At 40.3% G+C, this 26419-nt stretch overlaps 1 protein-coding gene and 1 long non-coding RNA gene across 2 annotated transcripts in view; one reads left to right on the top strand and one right to left on the bottom strand.

Moving 5' to 3' along the window:
• Positions 1–1629: 1629 nt before the first annotated feature.
• LOC128140622 (uncharacterized) lies at positions 1630–5326 on the bottom strand. Its single transcript, XR_008234793.1, has 3 exons — positions 5201–5326; positions 3865–4024; positions 1630–1725 (listed from the first exon to the last, which is right to left on the bottom strand). It is a non-coding gene; the product is annotated as an uncharacterized LOC128140622 (long non-coding RNA).
• Positions 5327–5377: 51 nt separating this feature from the next.
• PCMT1 (protein-L-isoaspartate (D-aspartate) O-methyltransferase) overlaps positions 5378–26419 on the top strand; it is a 36010-nt gene continuing 14968 nt past the window's right edge. Inside the window, 6 exon segments of the mRNA XM_052784746.1 lie at positions 5378–5515; positions 5517–5709; positions 17999–18103; positions 19297–19328; positions 21073–21177; positions 24598–24718. Of these exon segments, the coding sequence (XP_052640706.1) occupies positions 5393–5515; positions 5517–5709; positions 17999–18103; positions 19297–19328; positions 21073–21177; positions 24598–24718 (679 nt within the window). The 5' untranslated portion in view covers positions 5378–5392.

The following is a 26419-nucleotide window of genomic DNA, read 5'->3' as shown; positions in this document are numbered from 1 at the left end:
CAAACTTTCACCCATGTTACTGCGGTTCGCCTGCTCAAGCCATGTGTCAGATTTTTTTCTGTACAGCACTGCTGAGTTCCTCATCGAGTCTGCTATGCTGTTTTGTAATCCTTCAGATGTGATAGGAAATCGGTGATGTTTTATGTGCTTTATGCATCATTTGAACTTCAATTGTGAGGAACATTTTTTTTTTCATAATTACGTACAGCAGAATCCAACACTGAACATATTCAAAAAGCTGGATGCTATTGTAGTCTTACCATACTGCAAGCCTTAAAACAGCTTTGATGCATGCCGTAGCAGCATTATTATTCTACAGTAGCCAATACCTCTGGCACCCTGTATTAAGCTGCTAACAGCAATCCTGCAAGTCACTGTCAACTCGAAGGGTATTTTCAGCTAATTCTCACAACACTTGTGGGAAAGGTCAGTAGGCAGCCTCAGAATACAGCTACAGACCAGATAACTAAAAGTGGAAGAGATAACACTTTGGGATTATTGAAATGTTTTATTAGGCAAATATTTGTGTTGGTTACTTTGTGATTTCTGTGTGTATTTTTTATCTTGTGTTCTTGGATGGTTTCTTTCTTTGTTCAGGATTGCTTGTTCAAAAGCATTTGGGAAGTATTAAGGAGAAGAGGTTGGACATAGAGGCTTATTTTCATTAAGAGGGAAAGAAGAACAGCAATTTTTCTTCCGTCTTACATTTTTTTTAAGAAAATATTGGCAGCATGTTATGTGATGGAGGTGAGGGCTGTGATGGATTTAGGGCTACTCTGTAAACCTTTAAATACATTCTCTGTGTTTGATCACTACGAAAGATGTGTACTGTGTCAGTATGTTGTTTCAGTGCAATAGCAGATTTAAATAAACAAATAAAAGGAGGAAACAAACACCAGGAGAAAATATGCCTCATCAAATATTTCTGAGACTGTCAAAAGGGACATTAAGTCTAGACGAAGCTGACTCTGCGCATTGGGTCCAAACATGTTAGCTGACACAAGGAGCATCTATGGATTATCCTTAAATGTGGCTAAACCTAGGAGTGTGAGTGAAAGCAAAGAGAACTGCAAGCATGCCTGTCTCTCTGCCAGAGGTTAGGGGGCCTGGGAATGAAGGCACTTTCTAGATCAGAGCATGTGCTAGGGCAGGATAAAGCTAATTCTGAACTCTATTTGCTTATAATCTGCTTTCCTCCAATTATCATTCAACAATATTTTAAGAAAGTTATTTGGAGATGCCAAAATAATATTTACTGTTGGTCATAACTCCTGGAGTTGTGCCCAGTTCGATCTCTTGAACAAGCGCAGTCGCTATGCAGGGTAGTGCAGAGCAGATACCAGAGCAGAGTGCCAGAGCTCTGAGCGCATTCATAAGCCTTACTTGCCCTCACCTGGGGCTCCCACCTGGGCTGGGGCACCCTCTCCTGGCCTGAGCTGTGTTGTAGGAGGGCCTGTGCCCAGCCATGTCCCTGACTTGGTGACTGGCTTGACTCGGGGCCTAACTTGTCGCTTTGCTTTTGCTTGATGGCAAAACCACTACCGTCCTCAGCCCTATTCTGCTTGCCTCGCTCGGACACCATGGCGTGGTGTCCTGCTGTGTGGCATTGTTATCCCTGGATCCAGGCTCACCTTCCCTCATGGAGGGGTCCCAGTTCTGCTCCTCCTTAATGCAGAAAGTCACGGATGTGCCTGGGTCCTTCTCACCTCCTTTTTGAGTGCAGGGCTGGGAAAAGAGGGATGCCGAGTTCAAAATAATGTAAATTTCTGAAATGGAAATACAAAATGAAGGTATGCACCAGACTGGCTTGAGGAGACAGGAAAAGAGATGACATGAAGGAGAGTGATTAAGTTAAAAACAGAATGGAGGCAGGCAGAGGAGTGAGTGTAGGTGTAGAAGCCAGTTAGTGTGGGGTTTGGGACATAACTGCGGAAATGTTCAGCAGGAACATTTCACAAGGAAATTTCTGCTTGTGGTATGTATATACAGCAGCAGATGGGATCAGACAGTGATGATCAACTTTTCATATGCTTTTTAAATTCAAAGAATTTAAAAAAATCGAATGGGTTCATAAGGTGGGAGGTAAGGGATGAAACAGAAATTGTAGCATGGAGGGGTTTATATATAAATGTATGTAAGTACAGCTGTGGAATTGAGATGTGGGTGAATGTGCAGACAAGGAGAGAGATCTGACCTGCTTACAATTAGTGGGATCTCCGTGTATGAACAGTCAAGTGATGGCCCACTCTGTCTGTTGGCATTCCCATGCCTCTTCCCTAACAGGGCCATGCACCAGCTCCCTGGAGAGTCTACGGAGATGGCTGTACCTGTGGAAGATGAAGGTGCCTGCAACTGACAGTGGGCATCCAGGGACCAAGGTGCTTACACTGGTTTGGACAAGTGAGGGAGAAGAGGATACAGGAATGCCGAGTGTCAGAGCAAGTGGAGAGGCTCCACATGAATGCTGATGGCCAGAAAACATATTTTTTTAAATTTCTGCTTGTCTTTTACGCTAGTGTAGGATGTCTATGTTCCTTTTAGTTTTACCTTAATGGATATGCTCTTAATAAGTCTAAAAAATGGACTCATGGCCTGGGGTTATAGAGCAGAAAGAGCTAGGGACCCTCATGTTTGTTTGTTTACTGCACAAATGGGTGCATCCTGTCGCTATTGGTGCATGTTAGTTTCTCTGGGCCCTTTGAGGCAACTTGGCTTCTCTTAAAGCTCCTGGAAACCTGCAGAGCCAAATGCTGTTTCTTTCATGCATGCCTGGAATCCATCCAAGACACCCCAGATATCAGTTAGGAAGGCTCACATTTATGTTGTTGTCATTCTCTGAATAGTCATGCCAAGAGACTGCCAATAGGTAGATTCAGTCTGAAAGTGCCTGGGCAAGTCTGCAAGTTCCTAGGAGATAAAGGTGGGCTCACTCTTTGTGCTCTGTGACAAGCTTAACCCTAATTCAAGCTGTTCCTGCTCAGTTTGTATGTAAATGGTTTCTCTTGTGTTTCTGGTCTCCCAAGGGGGTAAGTATCCCTGGAATGCTTTTAAACATGGGCCAGCTAGTTTCCTGCCAACAACCTCTCTATGTGAGAGCAATGCAGTTTGCTTGCATCTGACAACAGAAAATGTCTTTTGCATTTAAAAGAATGAAGTATTTTTGTGTGTGTAGTTTTACAATGTCTGTCTGTTCTCTGTACTTGCTGCCCTTCGGGGATTCCTCTAACTCCATGGCTTCTTTCCTTCTCTCCCAGCCCACTGGATGTAACAGGGGGACCTTTTATATTCTGGGGCAGGCTGGGAGTCTCTCACAGCCTGGAGAGCAGTTGCCATATCATGCTTAAGAGAAGTTAGATGGAGAATACAGAATGAAGCAGTGGATCTGTCTCCAGGATTAAAAGAACCAGATGGGAAAGGTCTGGGAAGTCTATGGATGGGACCTGGTGTATGCATTGGGCAACTGCCAGGTTTGCCCTGGACTGACTGCTAGCCAGAAAAGCATATTCCCACCTTCACCTCATTTTCTTCACCTGAACCAGCAATGATGGGATGGAGTATGTGTGTTGTGTGGAGCTGGAACAGGCTCATCCCTCCCAGGATGGGTTCTCGCACAGAGGACAATGTTATCTGCGTCTCCCATGGTGGTATGTTAGGCTGTGCGTGTCCTTATATCAGGAATGCTTTTAATAAACAATATAATATTTGAAATTGTGTCTGCTGGATGATACCTTATTTTCTCTAATGTTTATACAATGTACTATTGGTAGGGCCTACCTATTAATAGTTAGGTATCACTATTCTCACGTTTCAAAAGCAAAGAACTGAAAACCATGCTGTCTAATTGGTACCAAGCAGATGACATACCTGCGCTGTTGCGCCTGGTCAGGAGAGGAAGCGCTGTAAAATTGCAGTCCCGGGCGTGTGGAAGCTCGTTCACGGGGACCAGAAGGGGGCACAAATGCAAAAGTCACAGCACTGACAGCAGGTTCCCCGAAATTGTCTGCAATAATGGAATTTGCTTTCCCTTAAAAACAATAGAAACACAGATAAATAACAGGTGGCAAATGAATATTGGTGGCAAAGTTAATCGTTAAGGACTTTAGGAGTACCCAGGAATATCACATGACTGTAGGAAGTTAATTCTGTGGTTTTCTGCATCATGCTACAGGCTGTGGGAGGAACCGGAGGTGCTTCTTTTCCCTGAGGACTGCTACTTCATGGTGTGCCTACGCTGGGACAGACTAAAGGCCACATCGGAAGCATCCGTTTGGCATTTATTAAATGCTGAGTTACCGATTTTGTGACCCAGACACCTTTTAAAAGGAATTTTGATTCGTAACTCGGTCCTACAACAGCACGGCACTAGCGGATGCCGTTGCAGATCATTGGTACTCCGGCAGCGTATAGCCACGCACGCAGGTGCCAACTCCCATCACCTTCCATCCCTCCCCATGTTTTGTGGTGTTTCCCAGCTCTTCAGTCACATCTTCCTTCCCCCGGCAGCCTGCCGATCTCCTCCCCCCCAGCGCAGTGACTGCCGCCGCGGGGGCAGCTCCCGCGCCCCCGGGGCAGGGGCGGTGGGACCGCCGGCGGGCCCGCGCTAGCTGACCAATGGCAGCCTCCAACACGTAGGCCTGGCCCGCGCGGGCTGGCCGCGGCCAATAGGATCGCCCCATGCAAAACACCCCGCCGCGGGACGGCGATAATTGGCTCCGCCGCAGCGGCGGCGGGGCGCGCGCTGGGCCGCTGGCGGCGCCAGCGTAACCGGCAGGCCGGGGAGCGCCGCCCCGCCCCCCTTCTTCGGTACACGGCGCGTGCCGGCTCGTTTCACGAGGGCGGCCAAAGCCGGGGGGGGGGGGAGGGGAAGTACGGACGTGCGGTTTTGCTAGCTCATTCGTTAACGGAGCTCCTAAGCTCACAAACCCGCTCACGAAGCCGCCAGCGCGAGATCCGCGGCCCCTGCGACCAAACCCGCGAACCGGGAGCGGCCGCTGAGCCCGCGCGACTGGCGCCGCAGGCTGCAGCTGTGGGGAGGGGCGGGCTCGCGCCCCGGCGGCTGGGCGGGAGGGCGCTACCGGCACCGGGGCTTGGGCTACCCGTGTGCTCGGCCACCCCGGTCGCGCCCCGCGGCCTCTCCGCACCCCCAGCGCCGTGCGAGTGGCCGCGCCGCGCCGCGGCGGTAAGCGCGCTCGCGTGTTACCGGGTGCCGACGGCGGTACTGCGGCCGGGGAGGGGGAAGGCCGGCTCCCCCGCGCGGGCTGCCGGAGCAGCGGCCCGACCGCCCTCCCCGCCGCCCCCAGGCACCGGCGGGGCGGGAGGAGACCGGGCCCTGACGGGCAGACCAACCGCCCCCGCGCGCGCGGGGCTCTCCCCACGCGCGCCCCCGGGGGCGATGGGCGCGCATGCGCGGGGGCCAGCGCGGCGGAGCGGTGGCGGCGGCGGCGGCCGGAGAATGTCGGGCGCGCGGGGCGGTGGGCGCGTGGCCCCTCCCCTCGGCGGGCGCGCGGCAGCGGCCGGGGGGGGGGGGAGGAGGAGGAGGCGAGGAGGCGGCGCCTGTGTCGGCGCTGGAGGTTGTGTCCTTCCTGGGGAAGCTGCTGTGCGCAGTCGCGGCGCTGAAGGCGGCTCTGTACCTGCTCCGCAGAGTGTGTCTAGCGATGGCCTGGAAGTCGGGAGGCGCCAGCCACTCCGAGCTCATCCACAACCTCCGCAGTGAGTCCGGGGCGGGGCCCCTCTCGCCTCAGCCGCGGGGTGACCGTTACCGGCCGCTCGGCCGCACGCACTTCGCATTCCCGCGGCGCCCGCCTAGCCGCCAACTGTCAAGGAGCAGCGCCGGCGCGGGGGGAGGAGGCGAAGGCGGCGCCCGGCCGGGCCGGGGCGGGGGGTGTGTGTGTCCGGGTGTCCGTCCGGGTTCCTCCCGGGAGGGCGCGGCGAGCGGGGCCGCCGCTGTCCCGCAGCCGGGCGGAGGGCGGCGGCCGGCGGCTGCAGGGCGGGCCTGGGCTCTTGTTGCGGGAGGCGATGCGGCGGGAGGGGCGGCGCCGATGGCGGTCCCGAAGGGGAAGCGCTGTGCGGCGGCCGTGGCTGTTGTCAGCCCGCCTCCCCCCCCCCACCCCCCCCCCCCAGCCCCGTTCCCGCCGCCTCGTCCTCGTCTGCCCGTAACGCTCTTGGGCGAGCTGAGGCGGGGCGGCGGCGGTGGGGGCAGCCCCGGAGGGCCCGTGATCCTCCGCACGCACTGGGCTCGGCGTCCCTCTGGCTTCGCCTCAGCCGCCTCTGCCGGGTCGGCGCGCCCGGCGGGCGGGCGGGGGAACGGACGGCGGTGTCGGCGGGCGCGCAGCGACCGTCCTTGGGTCTTGGAGGCCCCGGCTAAATGCAGCCCGGGTTTGGGAAACGCGCCGAAGAGGCCAAGGTTGTTTTTGTTGGGGCAGCGGCCCGCTCGCGAGGTCCAAAATGCTCGTTTCTGGCCCCAGCCCCGAGTTGCTCCGTTCGAAGCGGTGGGCTAGGTCAGCCGGGAGAGGAGCAGAGATGTCGACGTTACAGGCTCATGCTGTGCCCGTGCTTTCCGGTGACTGCCCGGGACTTGGCGTTCCTTGTCCTTACCGAAGGTTTGTGCTGACCCCCTGCTGAATGTGGCAGGTGTTGGTGCTCTTCACTGAGGTTCTTCAGTACATCCTGACGTCTGCAGGGTCATCTCCATGCGATCCAAGCTGAGGCGACAGTGTGATAACACCTTCTGTTTTTCAGTGCTTCCATTTTTCATATTGGCCTCAGATTAATCTGTTAGATACACTTGTAGTGTCTCTTTTCTTTACTCCTGGTCTTTCCCTTCCTCTCCTCAAGTCAATGTCCTAGACATAAAAGTATGTAGATTTGGAGCCTGTATTATGGCAGTTGTCTCCTGTTTTAATGATGCTGCAAGACCACAGACAACTTTGCCTGTTTGGCCTCCTCATTATTTTGGAGACAGAGGAGAATCATCCTTCTCCAGTCAGCTTATGTTAGATCCTCTGATCCTGCGGTCTTTTCCAGTGTTTTCTTTTGCCACTCTTTTTGAGAACTCTTCCATCCAGTAGAGCAATATATGCTGAAGTGACTTTCAGTTTCAATGTAAAAACTGCCTGTTTAATAAATAGGTAACAAATTCTCTAGTTACAAGAGTCACAGTGCCTTTTTTTGTTGTTTTGCAGCTGTAAGGGCTAGAAATACTGTTTTAGTGAAATTCTGTTCCCTTACACAGCAGGGGAAAACTTTCTGACGTAAAAATGAATGTCAAGCTCCAAAACGTATCCAAAAAGTGATCGTTGCCAGAATTGTCTATGGCTCTGAGAACCTGAAGGCAAAACTGATTTCTTTGTTGGAGAAAACAATGACAGTGTTTTTCAACACATGGAAACTGTTTAGGGCTTTGCAAATAATGAAAAAGCTAAAAACCATTATAGTTAGTACACAACAATAGTAGTATAGGAAGAAGAAAGTAAACTAGAAGTGTTTAATATTATCTTAAAATCTTAAAATACGCAGTGATGGCAATTACCTGGAAAATTAGTCTGTGATTTCCCCCTCTCTCTTTTGCATATGTATGCCAAAATACTTTGAGGGGTGTTAAATAGTGGATTGGAAACAAAATGTTGCGGAGGCACAGAGGCTTTTGGTCTTGCAGCAAGATTGTGTTGTTGACCTCAGGGGGACTCCAGGGATGGCGTAGGGCTTTATCACTGCAGAGCAGTTGCAGAATTAAGACCATAACTTTTACTTAAAAGTTCTCCAGGTAAGATGATACCTTGTTGCTAAAGTTGGGAACAAGTTTAGAAATAAGTACCTTTTTATAGGATATATAATCATCTCAGATACGTTTTTAACAAACTTAAAAATCATTGGTTACAGAAAGACTAAAATGTTCTAGAGAATTCCTTTTGAGTAGTAGATCCCTCAATGTATTTAACTTTTTTTTTCCTGTAAAACCAGCTAAGTAATATAGCATTTCTAGCATCTTCATGCTAGAAGTGAGAATACAAGGCAGGTGATGTTAATTTGATGTTGTCTGAGTGTTTATCTTGTGTGTAATTTGCATAACTTAAAGGAAATAATGCAGGTTGTAATGACACAGTATGTTTTCTTCTGTAGCAAAATGTGGTTGAAAGGTTCTTGCTCCTGCCCTTATGCCACAACTCTTCTATTCACTGTGCTTGTAGAACTGCTTGTGAGGGAGGCTGTGTTGTAAGACTGGATCACTTTCTCATTACTCCCCTTGAGAAACATCGAGGTTTAAACTCCTCAATATCTGTAAGCTGTTGTACTATCATAGTTAGAGAAGCAGTGAACTTTGTTATGGGTATAAGTGGGCTGGAGAGAATGGGAACTTCTTAAACTGGTTTTGCTTCCAGATAAAAACATCAGTGGAAAACTCCTGTAGGCTACATATTCTTTTTGTTTAAAACAGGTATAAAGATTTTTCTTCATTATAAGTTGTTACTGAAAGTTACTAATGCTTCTATTTTGTGGCAATAAAATGCTCTAATTTCATGAAACTATATTAACATATGCTTGTTGCTCATTTCACTGTTGCCTTACAGAAAAGTTAATTCTATAGTTAATGGTAACGATCATTGTGTTAGACCAGTGGTAAGTGCTTTTGTGTATTTGGATGCAGATTTAGGCAAGTACTCTTTACAAGCTTTATCTTTGTTTTCATGTTTTAAAAGGCACAAACTAATGAAGAGGGCCCAGGAACTCTGCATGTTTTTTCAGTGCATACTTAGAGACAAGTGACTGAAGAATGGTACATGACTTTCTGTTTTGTTGGTTTGATTTTTAGCTTCTTGTTTCATTGTAAACATGTTCTTGCACTGTTAATTTGAGGCATCATAGTTGCAGAATTTGTGACATACACAAAAAAACTTGCTTAAAATGCATTCTTTTCTTCACAACAAAAATGCTGTCCTTGAATGTGCAGTTTCCATGAGGTGTTCAGCTGCTTTGTTTTCCAGTGATTCTCGAAACTACTTGTCATTTAAAAAAAATGCTTTTTTCTCTGTTTGATTCTTCCAGCATTAGAGCTATTAAAAAAAAAAAAATCACCTTTACAGAGTAATTATTTCAATCTTTGCTTCTTCCTCACTGAAAATAGTTGAACACGTGCCTTCAAACTTGAGCAAACTTTCCCCCTAAAAATATTTAAATGAAGAACTTTTAGCAGATGACAATTCTAGGAAACTACCTAAAAGCAGGTTACTGTAGGGTTAGAAATCACGGTAAATGTAGAAATAATTGACTATGTTTAAATACATAACTCTGACTGAACCTTCTTTTTGTTACAAACCTGCTGTATAGGGATGCTGAGAAAGCAGGAAAAGACTGAGTAATCGGTGACTTATTTACTATTATCTTGCTTGGTTGAAGATCGTGCTTTCTAAATCTGTTATCTTTTTTTCCCCTCTTTATCTTCAGTTATCCACTGTTCTCTCATCTTGCTATTGGGTCATTTTGATCTCCTTCTGTCTTTCATACTTGGGTTCTTGCCAAGTCCTGTTACTTTACAGGCCAACATCTTAGAAAACAGCTTTTCTTCCCCACCTGCAGAACTGAAATATTGGTCCCTGTCCAATTCACAATACATCAGACTTAATTAAGTTTCCTTATCACACTTCTCTTTCTCTCCTCCAATCAATATGGTATGCTGCCATATGATAATCTTTCTTTGCTTATTTCTCTGATGGTGTTGTGCCGGTGGTGTTATAACCACATATACATGCTTTTGAATCCACATTTCCAGGTGAAAGTTAAGGTGAATTAACTTGACTTTGGCTAAAGTGCTGCATAATGTTGTTAACCATCTGTGGGCTTGTTTCCTGCTACACTCTTTTCTCTTCCTCATCTAATAAACTTGTATGACAAAAGTTAGCAACTGTAACTTATGAGAATAGCACAAATTGCATAGAATTTCATTCCTTATTTGAGACCAGATTCCTAATTTTTCAGTGTGAATGGTGTTTCAAATCAGTATATATTAAAATATCGTCAGGCTTTGCAAATTCTGTTCTTAGACATGCTAAAGATACTTCTCTGAGCATTTTATTATTTAGATGTTAAATAATTAAAAATGACGTCTTGGCAAGTTTCATCATGGTGAAGGCTTATCTACAATGATTCTGCACTTTTGTTGCAGGCTTCTGATTGCTGAAGACAAATCTCTTTGGGAACTGCCATCAATGTGAAGGCATCGAATATGGCATTGCTAAGCCTAAGCCAGGTTCAGCAAGAACTAAATGTTGTTTTTGTTTTGTTTTACCCCCTGCCATGTCATTTCCCTTGGTTTATCCAAATCTCTTCTACATCTGTCTAACTTTGCTCAAGGAAGAGTATTGTAGCTTGGATGAACGTGAAGAAGGGAAATAGCAATGGAAAAGCAGACCAATAAAAACCACGTAACCCAAATTTAATACCTCCACTGTACAAGCAGTTATGCTGCCTGTTGTGTGCATTCAGTGAACGCAGTTTCCTTCACCTTATATGTTGTATTGAGGCTTCAGTGACTAAGCATTGTAATTTATGGCTGGGTAGTGAAACAGTTGAAAATTGAACTATTTTTTTAAATTAAAAATTAACTTATCCACTGATATGTTTAAGAATATCTAAAATCTCTTCAATATAGTTAATGTCTCAGGTGGCATAGAGTTGAAATCTGTGATGCTATTTTTTGGGACTTTGAGATTAATTTTTTTTTTATTTAGTTAGCAAGTAATTCAAATAATTGCCTGAAAGAGTTGCCATGAGACTTTTTTAATTAGTGATTTAAGTATTTGTTAGTGATTTGCCCATGTGAGTGAAATGTTTTGAAGGAATTTCTACACCCTTGACCTTCTAAGAGGCAGGCTTTCAAGTAAATCAAGATAACTTAACATCCCAGAAAATGAGAAATGTTAACAGAAAGGAAAAATAACTTTAAAAACATTCATCACATTTTATCTGTGTGCAAATTAGGATTGTGTTCTTAACTAGTTCTTTGTTGTTGGCATAATTTTTTTTTCCCTTAGTGTTAGACAAGGTGTCGATGTAATGTTAAAAACATACCCATTCTTTCCCACAACAGCCCCAAAATTCAGTGCAACGAAGTGCAAGTCCTCAGTCATCCAGGAAAAAACAGAGAGCGTGTTTTTGGCTGTTATGTACATCACAACTCTTTATAACTAGTCATTTTAATTTAAAAATGTTTAGCTCTTTTGCTTGATTGAATATATATTTTTCTTTGTCTCTGGGTTTAATGCCATAATATGATTTTTTTTCTGGTAGTCTGAAGCTCCCTAATAATCCATAGTAAAATGGAAATAATTTTGCAAATCTGTTGCTTACAGGTGATTACTGTTGCTCATGGGCATGTTAAAAAGAGGGAATCTCTTTTGTGTTTAGTTTCAATGTAACTCCAAGCTTTTGTTTTAATGCTACTGTTTCTTTTATTCTGATGTAGTACCAAGAGCTCGCTAAGAGCTATTAGTAAGCTTGGAAAGAAATGTGTAATGTTTGTGTTCTTTTGAATGATTGCTTCTGCGACTCTAATACCTCAAAATCATGTTTGTTAGTGTTATGATAACACTTTTTAAAGTAAAAATTTTTCTTAAGACTGCTACAAGATGAGGTTCATTTTATTAAAGTTTTTAATTTTGATTTAAATTGCCGAATTTTGGCAAAACCAGAGTAAGCTCTTTCAGACCTTGAGATCAGTAAAATTTTGGAATGACATCTCTCCTGGACTGGTTGACTTGTGAATTATGTTTTAAGACTTCAGAACCTGAATACTGCAACATTGGACTTGAGCACAAAATAGTTTCAAATGCCTGCACTGTCGAAATCTAAAAGAGATGGCCAGACATATATAACTTCAGAAATTCTTCCTTATTTCTGCTAATATGACAGCTGTGTGTCATTTTGTCCTGAGAGTCGGTGTCATGTTTCACTGATCTTCTGGTCTTCCTCAGCTTTTGCATAGTACTAGTGCCTGTTTTAATGAAACCGCCTTTGTAATAACAGACTGTTCATGTGGCCTGGCTGCTGGTCTTGACAGCATTGGCTTTTCTGAAAACAGATCAGCAAAGTGATTGTGTAGAATCTGCTCTGTAAGGTGTAAGATGTGCGGCATCTGCCTTTCTTTAAAGATCTACTGCAGCTACTGAAGTAGTCTTGTCTCAAGCCTTACTGTGAGGACAGTTCCATATCTATCTGTTCTATCCAGCTAAGTTTATCTTAACCTCTGCAACAGTTCTTAGTTATTATTGATGGTTGTTGCCGCTTTGTATTGAACTCTTCATTTTTTACGTTCCATGTGATTTCTAAGGTGAAGTTCAGCCCCCTCAACTGTAGAGGGATCAAGGTGTGCTCAGAGGTGAAGTCTCCCTTGTCTGCACACAGGTGTAAAAACTTCATTGGAAAGTGCAGTTCTGTGTTCTTGCAGCCTGAACCCAACCTTAGAGTCGCTTTCTCCTTTCATATACTCCCAAAAGTTTCTTCACTCAGCTGCTGATATAGATTTGGGTGAAAACAACATAACCATTTTGATAAATGTGAGTACATTATGGACAGCTTTCGTGATAAAGATATGTGCTGTAGGACTATGAACAAAGAGCTAGCATGCCTTTCTCCACCCCCGGAGAAGAAAATGGTTAATATCAACTTTGCAACATTGGCCTACAGTATGAGGGACCAATACAGCTGTGGTTAAATATGTCTAAATTAGCTATCTGCAGACTTTCAGATCCATGAAAATGAATACAGAGCTCTTATCTGTTTTACCAAAATGGACAGGTTGTTTTTGAAGGTGATCGTTATTAAATAGGGAAGGAGTACTCCCATAAAGTAGAAGTGAAATTTTGGAGGGTAAGTTTGTTTTTAACTGAATCTTGAGGCTGTATACTCATCTAGTTTGTTGTGTTGAACCTAGCTTTAGGTTCCCATGTGGTTTTATCTCTACGTGTGTTGAGTAGCATTTAGATGCTAATTTAATATATATTTTTAATTTTTTTAAATTTTATTTTTAATTTCTGCCTCTTTGGGATTTTAATGGGATTTGATCTTTGTGTTTAATTTCTGGACTCTAAGATTAGTTCTGATGGACCCTTACTTTCCTCAGTCTGTCATTGTGTCTCTGACGGACTCTCGACTGATTCCTTCCAGTTAGCGTATGCAATGTTCTGTTTGAATAATGTATTATTGTGAATCCAAATCATAGTGATAACAGACATGCAGGTGAATGTTTGAGGCAGACACTCTTAAATTATCAGCAAAGCACAAGAGGTTTGTATGTATGAGCAGTTTAAAAACCACTTGTTTGCAAACACCTACTTTCAGTTTCTTTAGCACAAAGAGCTTTGTATGTTTTGGGGTCAGTGTCCTTTATTGGATCTTGGGATGCTGATCCATCATTTCTTGTTGAGAGTGCTTTCTTTGTGTTCATGGCTTACAGTGAAATCTTCCTATGCTTGTTACTTCAGTAGAATTGTATTGACTGAACTGCTTTCTTCCCTATCTTTTTCCTTCCTCTCCCCACACAAAAAGACCCCAACCTTAAAAACATCAGTTGATCAGCTGCTTAAAACCAAGTAACTTAACATTGCTTGAAAATCAAGATGTGGTTCTGTTCCAGCCCACTTCCCTCTTGAAAGTTGCTAGCTGGTTTGCATGGGTCAGATGGAGACATCTGGAAACTGTTGTTTGTCACTTCAGTAGTTTTAATCTACTTGATTTCATGTTTTGTAATATAGAGCTGTATGTGCTTTGCATCATGCTTGAAGACCTCTGTATGATTTAAAAATATCACTTTTTTGCTGGAAAGTTATCTTCATAAGTGAAGTACTCTGCAGTACTTCAGGTTATGGAGAAAGTAATCTGGGGAGAAACTAGACTATGTGGATGCTGAAATAGTCCCACAGTAAATGGTTTTGGGATCTGCATGAGCATTTTGTTTATGTAAAGCCAGCAACAGGAGGTGTCTGAGTAGCTGTTTATAGTTTGTATAGTAAGCTCATGTGCTGGATTTTGTCATGTGGCAATGAGACATCCTTTTTCTGATCTGGAAGCTAGTGTTGGTGTAAAAGTTGACTGCTAGTATTTTATGGTTTGGTTGGAAACTTGTTTGATCAACAGTCAGGATACCATCAGTGATGTAGGCTGTTGTTTGAAAGATAAGCAATGCATTTGTTGCTAAATAAAAAGATAGGTTGTTTACTTGTTGCAAGTCCATGGTACCTTTTCAGACTTCAGCTCTTTTTTCCTTGCTCTCTGACAGCCAACTGCCCAGTTTCCCAGGTTACGTTCAGCAGTGGTATATTTCCACCTTCAAATCCAAGCACTGCTCTGTAAGCTCTTTTCCTGTTTTCATGGTGTTATTTGTGGGAAAGAAGCAGACCAGAGTGAGTTTTCAAAACATGCTCCAATTATGTCAAATTGTCATTGCCGCAGCCTCTGCACAGAGTAACTCTTGAACTCTGCAGGCTGTGCTCCACTCTTAAGTGGTTACGTTTTGGCTTCAGCCCTTTGAAGCTTAGGAGTTGTGCTGATACAAGTCTAATAAACAGAGTATACTTTTGACTAAGCTGTAAGATAGTGTGTTTGTATACTAGCCTTTGCTTGTAAACACTTATAATTTAACATCTGATTTGTTTGCAGTACTGATTATAAGTGTCTTGAAACCCAGCAGTTTCCACAAGGAGGGTCTTCTGTACATGTTATCATTGGAAAGGATAATCAACTTAAATATATATGTAGTCGAGAATTGTTTTCCTGCAATATATAGCTTTCTTTTAAGATTTAGAAAATGTTTTGCATTGGCATTTTATTAATAAATAATTTACTGTTGATTGTCTTGGTTTTTTGGCACTTAGATATGGCATGAAATTAGAATGTCTTCTTTGCAATATGAACTTTTATTATTGGCTTTTTTAGGGGATATACTTGTTTTCTGGACTTAATTCAGATTCTGACAGAGATTTGTTCCAGACAGAATTAAGATCCTGGCAGTTGGTCATCTTGGGACTGACTGTTGCAGGAAAGGACTTTCATTGGAGTTCAGTACCTTGCAGTTGCTGTGTTTCTCTATATTCAACCATGAGACCAAGAAAAATTCTTTTTGTTATCAACACAGAAAAAATTACTACAAAGCCAGTATTGACTTTACTGTTTAGGATTTCCTTGCTTTTCTTAATTCCCACCTAAAATTTGTTGTTGTCTCCATTGTATAATAAGCAAATTTGAAAAGCTGACTTAATCTATGGGGGGATAATGTGATACCCTGTAATTCCACATTCATAGCTGAGAGGATGTATTTTTTATGAAGAGGGTTCATTATTCAATAATTGAAGTACATGGCTGAGACACAAGATCCAGCTTCTCCCACTGGTTCTACTGGGGACTCTGAGTATGGGTAACTTGCTTAACTTCTTGTTTACTGATGAAAATGATGACACTAATCAAAGACAGTCCAACAGTCAGCAAATCTCATGAGTGTTTGCTGAACGAAAGCATCCTGAATGTTCAGAATTTGTAAAATATTAGTAGCTACTGTTTTAGATTTTTTTTTTTTTGTCATTTGCCTGTCACACTTGATAAAGTTATACATACTTTGGCTGAAACAAAGTTTTGTGCATTGTTTTGCACAGACATCCACAGTCAATCTCTGCCATGGAGCTCTTACACTCTGATTAAATAAGTTGGGGGAAGAATGGGTAAAATATATAAGTAAAGTAACAGAATGGAGGTGGAATAAAATTTGTAAATGCTGAGAGGTGAATTTACTTACTGATACCCTAAGTAGAAAAATGACAGGAGTAGATGAGAGAGGTGGCAGGCATGGAGTTTTGTGAAAAGGGGAAACAGATTATGGGTAGCATGAAAAAGGAGGTTTGGAAGAAGCCTGCAATCACAGCAGTACAGTGAAGGTCCCCTGAAAACCAGAGAAGGTTCTCGGCCTTACAGTAGGGCCCTGCAGTTGCTCTTTCAAGCTGGAAGCTTGATCTGCTTATTCTCTGCATGTCTTTTTCCCCAAGGCACAAAAGTAAAGAGCAGATGGCTACCTGTACCTTCTAGAATGTATACATCTATCTGCACAATACACAATCTCAAGGAATAAATCGCTATTTTAGATATTTCCTGAGTGCTTCTCTGCTGCTGCTTTTTAACCTCCCTTGTATCCCCCAGAACATTTATCTCTTCACTCCTGTTATAATCAGCTTTGATTATTCTCCTGCCTCTCTCTTTTTTTTTTTAAAGTACATTTATTTTAGACATACTAATTTCTTGGTGATACCTAATGAGAATCTAACAGTAAAATTTTGATTTGTTGTTTCTATGCTTTGTTCACGGAACTGATATACAACTAATTCTAAGTGGTCAGGGGAAAACGTTTTTGGTTTTGGGTTTTGTTTTTTTTTTTGTTTCCTTACTAGGTTATATTGTCAGTGACAGTATGTTAATGGATTGATTGTTTGTTTTCTTTTGAGGGACAATTTTGCTCAGCAAGTAAACTTATGAACTGCTGCCTCAGATTAAAAAACTTGAATTGAAATGACGAGTTTCCTCTAACTGGAACTGTAGTATACAGTTCTAAATGAAGTCAAAGCACAGAATATGTGTAATGTGTGTGATCTGTGAGGGGAGTATATGCTTTTTCTGGGACTTACCAGATATAGAAATAATTCTAAAAAAGAAATTATTTTTTTAAAAAGAATTGTGCTTTTCCTTAATAGTTTGGCAGTATATTCCTATTGCAGTTCTATTTGATACTTTGCCTTCAGACCAAAAAGCAAAATGTTTTTAGGGGTTATTTTGCTCTCTGAATTCAAGCCTCTATTATATAGGATAATTAAATCCTGGACACAGGTAGTAGATAAGAAAAACCAAAAGAAAATCCCATGATTGATAAGGGTAGTTGGGAGCACACTGTAAACAGTCAGGGAAGCCTCTGCAGAAGTTAGCCCAGGCCTGGGCACAGGTGTGTTAGTGTTGGTAGTACTTTAAAAAAACCACTGGTGTGATGTCAGTTAGGACAATCTTACAAAAGCTCCTTAATCTGATCTTACATTACTGCATTTTGGGTTAGATTTTAAAGATACTCAAATTATCTATTTTTTTCCTTTTAAGTATAATTTTCCAAATAAATCTTCCTTGTTTAAAGTAAGTAGTTCAATGAAGCAATCCATTGTTGAAATTTCAGATATTTGTAGTTTTCTGTGTCTTTTAACATAAGTGATTAATTAATTTCTTCCATTTGTTTTCTAAAATTTTCTGTTATTCATAAATGTCTTCAGAACTTTAAAAAAAGAAGTGTCAATGTTATAAATTCAGTAAAATTGCAAGGAAAGATGGCTGCACTGCACAGTGCTTCTGACATTTTACATGCATGTGCACTTACATTTTATTTTGAAAAGTGAACAAAGATTCAAAGTGTTTTGATATAAAATCTTTGTCCTCAGTCTGCCCCAGCGTAAGAATTCTGATTCTGTAGGAGTTTCTTTACAAAAGGATTTTTTGCTTTTGCCAACACAAAAGGGAAAAAGATCTTGAAAATAAAATACTGAGCAAGGATGCTGCAGCTTCACATTTCTAATCTGCTTTTGTATATTTTTTTTCAATAACTACTCACTTATATAGCTCCTTAGGAATATGAAGTATATCTTGTTTGGTGTGCAGAGTAGTATCGGTTTCTTATTGATTATGTTTTCAGGAATATCAAAAGTGTGCATGAAGTTCAGTTTTTCTAGGGGGTAGATCTCTGCAAATGGTCTCTACTGTTTCAGAAAAGCATCTGTAACTGGTGGGAAAGTCTTGTTCAAAGTTCACTGGCTTAAGCATTGTTTGATCTATGGACCACAGCTTAAATTCTAGTATGATGAGGGTTAGAGTGTTAAAGAGGGTAAGGTAGCATGATTTCTCACAATATTAGGACTATATTAATGTATTTCACATGCCGTTGCATTGCAGAAGAGAAACAATGCCTTCAATTTTATTTATTTGTTTCTAGAAAATGGAATAATCAAATCAGACAAGGTATTTGAAGTAATGCTGGCTACAGACCGTTGCCACTATGCAAAATACAACCCTTATATGGATTCTCCACAGTCTATAGGTAAGACCATCTTGTAAAAACGATTGAGATTGTTCTAATTTGCATAACTGTGACTGCCTTTGTCATATATATGTTAAGAATGTGAACATACTTTTTTAAACTTGGAAGCTTGTTTAGTTCTTTATCAGTTTATTCAATACCTTTTAAGTAAGTTTCAATTTGTTATGGAATGCAATTGGCATACGTGGATACATCAGATAGATGTTCTTTAGTCAATATTAATGTATTAATGTGTAAATATGTATTTATTTTTTAAACCACAGCAATTTGTGGTGGTGCAGATGATGTTTAAATACTTAAAAATAATTTGTATCCAGTTTAAGTCAGAAACAGTCTCTCTCTTTACAGAAATGATTCAGTTGAGGTCAGTGTGGAGTTTCTTACACCTTTACATGAGATTTTTTTGATATGAAAATAGGCTTTAAACGGGAAGATCTACTGATAGGACAGTTGTTTCCCATCCAGATCACAGCTTTATCTTTTCAAGGCAGGAGAATGAATTATGAGAATGTACTAATTTCTGTTTTCTTGATTTGCACCCCACCCCCCCCTTATTAGTGGGCGGTGAGAACTATGAATGGTAATGGGATTTTGTTATTTGTATAGGAAAATTCTTGAATTTTTTTCTTTAATACTGGATGGTGAGAATTAGGAATTGTATTAGGTTTTTATTAGTTGTATAGGAAAATTCAAAAATCTTTTAAGATACACGCATACTCAAAACTTATACCTTCAGAGAAACAAATATAGGTAAGTGTTTGTCCATGTTTTCTCATAGATGTGTGCTGGTTGCAAAATAGATGAGGTTATTGTCTCTGGATGTCCTATGGTCCCCACCACATCAAAGTTAAACTAACAAATTCAGGGTTTTAAGTAGGGGACTGAGTGAAAAAGGCATTATGTTATTCTGGGAGACATTACTCTTCTGAATTCAACACACTTGATCAAGCTAAGGCAATATAGTGACAAAATGGAGATTGTAACTGAGATCAAGGATAGAACCTTTTTTTTTTTTTTCCTGTCCAGAGCTGACATGGCATAGCTTTCAGATGATGTACCTTAACTCACTTCTGAAGTAGAGCACCTATGTAATGAGGGCTGTGTGTAGTGCCCTGAATGAGGGCAACAATTAAGGTATTGCATTTGCTTTCTGAACAATGATCAACATGTGCTTCCATTCTCTTGTTTTACAGGTTTCCAAGCAACAATCAGTGCTCCACATATGGTAAGCTTAAAAATTACGTGATTAGTATAGGTGATTTTAAAAACATCTAAATGCTTCTGAAATAAAATATTTATCCTAACCAATTTAATGAACAGTTGATTGCAGTGATGTTGTTGTGAACTGCCTAGTGCGAGGGCACAGAGAAGATTGAGCCAGACTTTTCTTGGAGATGCGCAGTGATAGGGTGAGGAGTAGTGGACAAAAAAATGCAATGTGGGAAATTCTGATTAGTTTCTAGGGTGAAAAAAAAATTCCCTTTGAGGGTAGTTAAGCACTGGAACAGATTTCGCAGATTGTGGAAATTCTGTTCTTTGACATACAAAGCAGCTGACTGGATGGGGCTCTAAGCAGTCAAATTGCCCCTGTGTTGAAAGAGGGTTGGACTACAGGTTTTCCAGAGATCCTTTCCAACCTAATTACTCTGACTCTGTAATTTAAAAAACCCACAAAAATTCAGGAGTTGATAACAATGATTTCTATAGTATGGTATTGCTGTAATGCTTTTAATTCTTTGCACAGGGAAAAAAAATCCAAAACGTTATACTGAGATGCAGGGGTTTTTGCCAAGTGGTTTGAGACCAGGGCATTAATGACTGAGCGTTAAGAGGGGATTTCAGTACATAGATCTAGCACAGACATAATTTTTCTGTGTTTCTTTGAGGCGAAGGATGAATAGAAGCATATATTTTGTCCTTGCAATGTTTGGAAGGTGTCAAAACATAGTAAAAATCTGTTCCTCTTGATGAAAAACTACCTAGTTGGGTTAGAATTCATTTAGTTATCAATATGAAAAATCAGGAATTTCTTATAGAAATGTTAACAATTTTATTCAAGGAAAGACAGAAAGAAGTCCTGTGGCTAAGGGAGAAAATAAGTATGAATTATGTTTTCAAAATTTTAACTAAGTCATTATCTTTGAGTTACCTTATGCTTAGCAGTAGTAGTATATGAAGTATTAGAGCAAAAAGGAAATGTATTCTCTAAGCAAATGTTAAAAATAAATGTTCTAATTATTTCCGTTTTCTGGGTGTGATGGATTAAGTCGTAAGACTGTTGTAATGGCTATCTCTGAAACATTAAAGAATGAACTGGTTTTTTTAGTGCGTGACCTAAGCTTAGTTTGTGTATTGGTTCACCACGTAGGAAAGCAAAACTCATTAAGTGTTTCTGTAGCCTACTGCATTTCGTATATGAGCCTGGCTATCTGCCTTTGTAAAAGGCAACTCCTTTTTCCTCTTTGATTCAGCAAGTGTGCAGGTAGTACAAGAGATAGTTTTAATAGCCATTTTCCTTGATGGTCCAGAGCTGCTTCTTCCTAGCTAGCCTCTGTCCCAGCTTATTCCAATATATATAGCATAATGACAAGCTGAATTCTTTATGGGCCATATACTGCTGGAACAGTAAGAGCTACCAGACCTGAAGATAATTAAATTGGTTTATGGTGTCTCTCCCAATAACTATATATAAATTGAGTGTGTGCTAGAAGCTTGAATGGTCAGATGAGTTTATATATACTAAAAAAAAAATTAAAAAAAAATACACACACACAATTTGTTGAAGTCGATGAATGATTATATTGTGTTAACTCCCCCCCCCCGCTTTTTTTGTAATAGAAAATATTTCTGAAATTTCTGACATGAATCCTCAGTCCATTGCCCAAAATCACTGAAGAAATGAACATATATTGGGTAAAATAGGCACTTAAAATATTTTGAAATTTTCTGTCTCTGTCGTCTTCTCTTAGCATGCGTATGCTCTTGAGCTTCTGTCTGATCAGTTACATGAAGGAGCCAAAGCACTTGATGTAGGATCTGGAAGTGGAATCCTTACGGCATGCTTTTCGCGAATGGTGAGATAATTAGTTTAATCGCTTGATCATCAGAACTGCTTGAACTGCGGCGTAACTCTGAATTAAAGGGGGAAAAAGACCCCATCCTTCATACAGTGGACTGATGTGTATTATACGAAAAATAATTTACTCTCCTGGGTATGATTAGTACCTATTTCTTACCCTAGCTGATACTAGATGGTTGAGTTAAAGGATCCAGTAAATCGTGTGATGGTGAAGAAACTGCCTAGAGGGGAAGTTTTTTTTTTTTGACTACATCTTAGTGGTTGCTTTATAGCTTGAAGGAAGGTGGTGTTTGTCTTGTCCAGCCCAATTTTTACATTATCTTGTGTGGCTATGAATGTTCTCATTGTGATCAATTGTCATGTCTTCCTGCTATGATGAGAGCTTAGTGAGACCTAAAAGAATCCTATTTCCACAAGAACATATATTGTATGTATGTAAGTTGTCTTTGAATTTTAACTTTTTTTTTCTTGTTACTATATTGTGTGAGCATCACTATAAGTATCCATTTAATCTTTCCTAAGGTAGGTATTAATTTATATTCTTTTTACATCTTCTCCAAGTAACTTAATCTCTGGGTTGTTCAACCTGTAGGTAAGGAATTCTCTGTGGTTCCACCCTATCTTACATCAGGAAAAAAAGATGAAAAATATTGTTTTCTGATGGCTTAACTACAGTACTGTTCGACTAATTTATGTAGTGGAATATAATCAGTTCTTCCTTCTTCATTCCAGGACTTTATCATTGCTTTACAACTAGCAGAGACCTGCATTAAACTGCCAAATAGTTTTTTAATTTTTTTGTCTTTCTGAGAAGTTAATTTGAAATATTAATGCATATGATAAATTCTCTTTTTTTCTTTTTTCTTTTTCTTTTTTTTTTTTTTTTGCTACTTAGTTTTCTGTTTTCAAGCACTGATGTGTTGAGTCTGCAATCACTTCTGGTTTCCTGTGTTAAGAATTAGATAAGAATGTTTAGGACTGGGCAATGCACTAGCAAAATTATCTAGGTTTCTTAAGTGCTAGCTGCAAAACTAAAAAAAAAAAACAGTAGTTGAAATAATTTAACCAAATTGCAGTTTAGACGAAATCTTAAATGTCAGTTATTCAACTTTCTACCTATTATTTTTGGTCTAACTTTGTAGTCAGTAATCAAGCGCTAGTAGCTTGTATGGGAACTCCAATCCTACAAGCATTAAAACTTTTGTCAGTTATGTGTATTTCTCACTAAAGTTACAAATGCATAGAGGAATAGCCATTTTCGATAAGACGTGATAAGTTGTGGTTGCGCACTTTCTTCTTTTAAAACAGCTATATAAGAAGAGCTGAAAACATCTGCAGAGAAGTTGGAATTACCACAAAAAGGAAATATCTTTCCAATTTTGCTGACGTTAATCACACTATCTTTTTATTGCCATATAAATGTCATGTTCCTCTTCTGAATCCTCCTTGGTGGTATGCTGCGGAATGCCTTACAGATGTGTTTTGTGAAACATTGGATAAATGCTTTTGTTCTGTTTGATAGCATTACTACTGTGCAATACGGGTCTTGCTTCATCCACTCGAATGAACGTAGATAAGACAATATGTACTGCTCTGACTTTCTCTGTAAAGTTCTTTCTAACAGTAACAAATGCTTGAAAGAAGTGTATTATTGGGAATGATGATAAAGTGTTTTGCTATCAAAATTCAATTGGGGATGTGCTTACTGGATCATGTGGGTGTTGCTTCAGTCTACTTGATCTAGAATGAATAACTTGCATTTGTGGCTCAGGTACCTGAGTGCACATTGATGTCATGACAGCTTTACTCCTATGATAATCATCTCATTTGTGGTACTTCTGGGAAAGCTTTATGTTTACTTAGACTAGTAGAGCATCTTTAAGATTTTTGTTTGGGTTTTCATGTTAAACTGCTGTGATAAACTTACCTGCATAACATACAAACTTAAGTTTATTTGCTTTTAAAGGCTGCTGGCAAATGAAATGAATTGTAGTTTTCATCCTGTAAGTACTGGAATTATAAAAAGAGTGGGGTATATTTTTATTCCAAACAGACCATGGAGATCCAAAAAGTTGTGCCATTTTGCTATTGTCTCAATTGCACACATGTCAAAGCTCCAGGGTAATAGACAGAAGTAATTGATGAGGACTGTGACATGCAGCAGGAGGTTCTCTTACTTTTATCAGGCTATTTCATGCTATGACCATTTTGCTAAATTTTAATTTCTGTGACGTTACTCTTCGGAGTACAGTGGATCTTTTTTCAGCTTCTGGTACAACTGACTGCCAGACATTCCTCCAAATAACAACCTGTGGTTGTCATAGTGAAAACTTGCCATTTGTCTTGCTCTGTTTCAAAGGCTAGGCTGGTTGTCTTCCACTTGAAAAACAAGAGATAAAACTGCTCTTGATGTTTTTAACATAGAACTTGTCCATAATAAAAACAGAAAAAAATCCCCATGATACTGATATGCAGTTGTTAATTTTCCATGTCTTAGCAACATTAAAATGTAATATGCAGAAACATAACCAATGCATTCAAATGTGTCCAAAGACAAAGTCATATGACAACATGGGCTGCTAGGACATACTGTGCCATTGTGTTCTTTGAGCTGGATCCTGTTAAAAATGGTCAGATTTTAAGATTGGAATTCTTTTTCTCCTCTTTCCAAAATTGGAATAGTTTTTCTGGAATAAAGACACAATTCCAGAAGAAATACCTGTAATGGAGGAGTTTTTTGTTAGCAGGCCTTTTTTCCCCTCAGAATACACAGATCTTTTGTGACCTTTTGTGAGTTATGAGCTCTCAAAAGTTCCACTCTTCCTGTGGAAGAGAGCTGTAAATCTGAAAGTAGATTCATGAATGCAAGGGTAGGTGGAAGGTAGGTAGTTTGTCCCTCACTGTTAATTGCTGCATTTGCTTCTGGAAGAATAGGACTCTTGAGATAACTTAGAACAAAATGCATGACTTAACTATTTTCCTTGAAGTAATCTTCTCCAGAAAAACCTTAATCTTTAAGTAAGTTTATTCAACATGAAAGGAGATTAGTTCTAGTCTTTGTCCTCGAAGTTGTTACTTTCTGTTGCAGGTAATGCAAACACTCATGATCAAATTTAACTTGTAAAAATTCAGAGAAGAAATCTCCACTAATAGTATAACTTACCTGAATCACATCTCAAAAAGATGACTATAATAAGCATTTATAAGACTGTACTGACAAACTTTAATTACCAGTTGCTTCTAGCAGTCAGCATGTGTCATTCCAAGCAGTAGTTTTAATAACATTGGGAAAATATACTACCACTTTACTGTTTTTGTTTTGATTTTAGAGAAATGGGCTCAGGAGATAGAAATACTCATTCTATAAATAAATCAAAACTAGCAGAAATTATTCAACTGTATATTTTTATTCCAGGTTGGTCCCAAAGGACAAGTTGTAGGAATTGATCATATCAAAGAACTAGTAGATGACTCAATAAATAATGTCAAAAAAGATGATCCCACATTGCTGTCTTCAGGAAGAGTGAAACTGATTGGTGAGCATCAGACTGATATACTTACTAATTAAACTGATATTCTTTCTAGCAGCTGGTTGAAAATGACTGGAATTGGATGTGATTAAAAATTCTAATTTAAGAAGTTAAACCAAAGAAAGAAGAGCCAAATGAAAATTTTAAAATCAAAGTTGTCTTTAGGCCTTTGAAAAATATCATCTTCACACAGTTTTGAGAATATGACTTCTGGTAATCTTAAAGAATATGTAATTATTCTATTAGAGAAGCTTAACAGGGAAGTGTTTTCCGGTGAAAATACTTTACATGCTGAAGGTCTGTCATGTTAAATTTGGTACTTAAATTAGGGTTTGAATTCACAACTTTTCTTGAATAAATGTACTGTCATCAAAAGTTGAGGGTTTTAACAAAGCCTTCATACTTCTGATATAGTAATTGAGAAAGCTGCACTCAGAGTCGAGTGGAAAAAGTACTAGATTGGCAATATGCATCACCGAAGTTTATTTCACTTGTTTTTAAAATTAATAGTATTTGTATGTTAGGGAAGTGATTAACTGACACCAAACTAATTCAATGAGAGTTACTGAGAGGAAATGTTAAAATTATACAAGGACAGTGAATTGTTTTAAATAATACTTTTTTAAATAAAAAGAAAAAGATGCTTTTTTTTTTTTTTCCCTACAAGATGCAAAGCTGGCAGGAGGAGAGCATTCCCTTCATTATCATTCTATTCGTTAAGTTTAAAAAAAGTTGAAGATCTGGATTATTTTGAGGCTTCTTATAAGAGTGCTTGGAAAAATGATTATTATGTGATGTTTGGCTCTCACCTTAATTACTATTTTGATTCCTGGTCTTTTTTTGTAAATGAGGGACTTTTCTAAATCTTTTTTAAATAAGCCAATTGACACATTGTACATGTGTACTTGTACATGTCTATAAAATGCAGCATAGCTCACTGAGAACACTTTGCCTTAAACTTTCTTGGAAAAGAAGTTATACTGAGACTGTTGGGGCTGGAGAGGTGGTATGGGGGGATAATTTCCATTGTTGCTGTACAAGAGCAATTTGGACTTATGCTTCTGGTTATATCTGAAACAGACTCTGCTCTTGGGAGTCTAGAATTTGAAGTAAACAACATCATCTATATTATGTTTGACTATGTAGCAGGATAACGAAGAGACTTCTGAACAGTTTTGTTGTGAGGTACATTTAAAAAAGTACAGATGGACAAGTAGCACTTTTGTGAATTAGGTGAAGAAGAATGTTTCAGCTGTGCTGGATTCCTGGAAATTCTTTGATGTGGAGCCAGAATCCAGAGCAAGCTGGTTTTTAAAACAAAACAACAAAAAAACCCAACCCCGAAACACCCCCCTCCCCAACACACACACACTAAAACCCCCTGAAAACCCAGAGCTGATTGGTGATGGGAACTGTATGAATTAAGACTAGGTAAGTCAGTTGCTGGCTTTTCAGAAGTAGGCTTCAAACATTCTCCATTGCTTTGTCACACCTCTGATATACCATTATTTCAGAAGCATCAACATCATTTTGGGGTGTCTCAGTAACAGAACTGCACTGAGAACTTGGGAATAGGTATACTTAGGGTATGTCTATGTTAGTTTGTGGGGTTTTTTTGCTTTTTTTGGTGTGGTTTGTTTTTTGTTTTGCCTTTTCTTAAAATCAGGAGGGTGCCTTTGAGGTGAATCTCTCAACTGCTTCTACTTA

Source organism: Harpia harpyja, chromosome 4 (assembly GCF_026419915.1).
Source record: "Harpia harpyja isolate bHarHar1 chromosome 4, bHarHar1 primary haplotype, whole genome shotgun sequence".
Classification (NCBI taxonomy): Eukaryota; Metazoa; Chordata; class Aves; order Accipitriformes; family Accipitridae; genus Harpia; species Harpia harpyja.
Note: the sequence above shows the minus strand (reverse complement) of the source record. Positions and strands in the feature narration are given on the sequence as shown.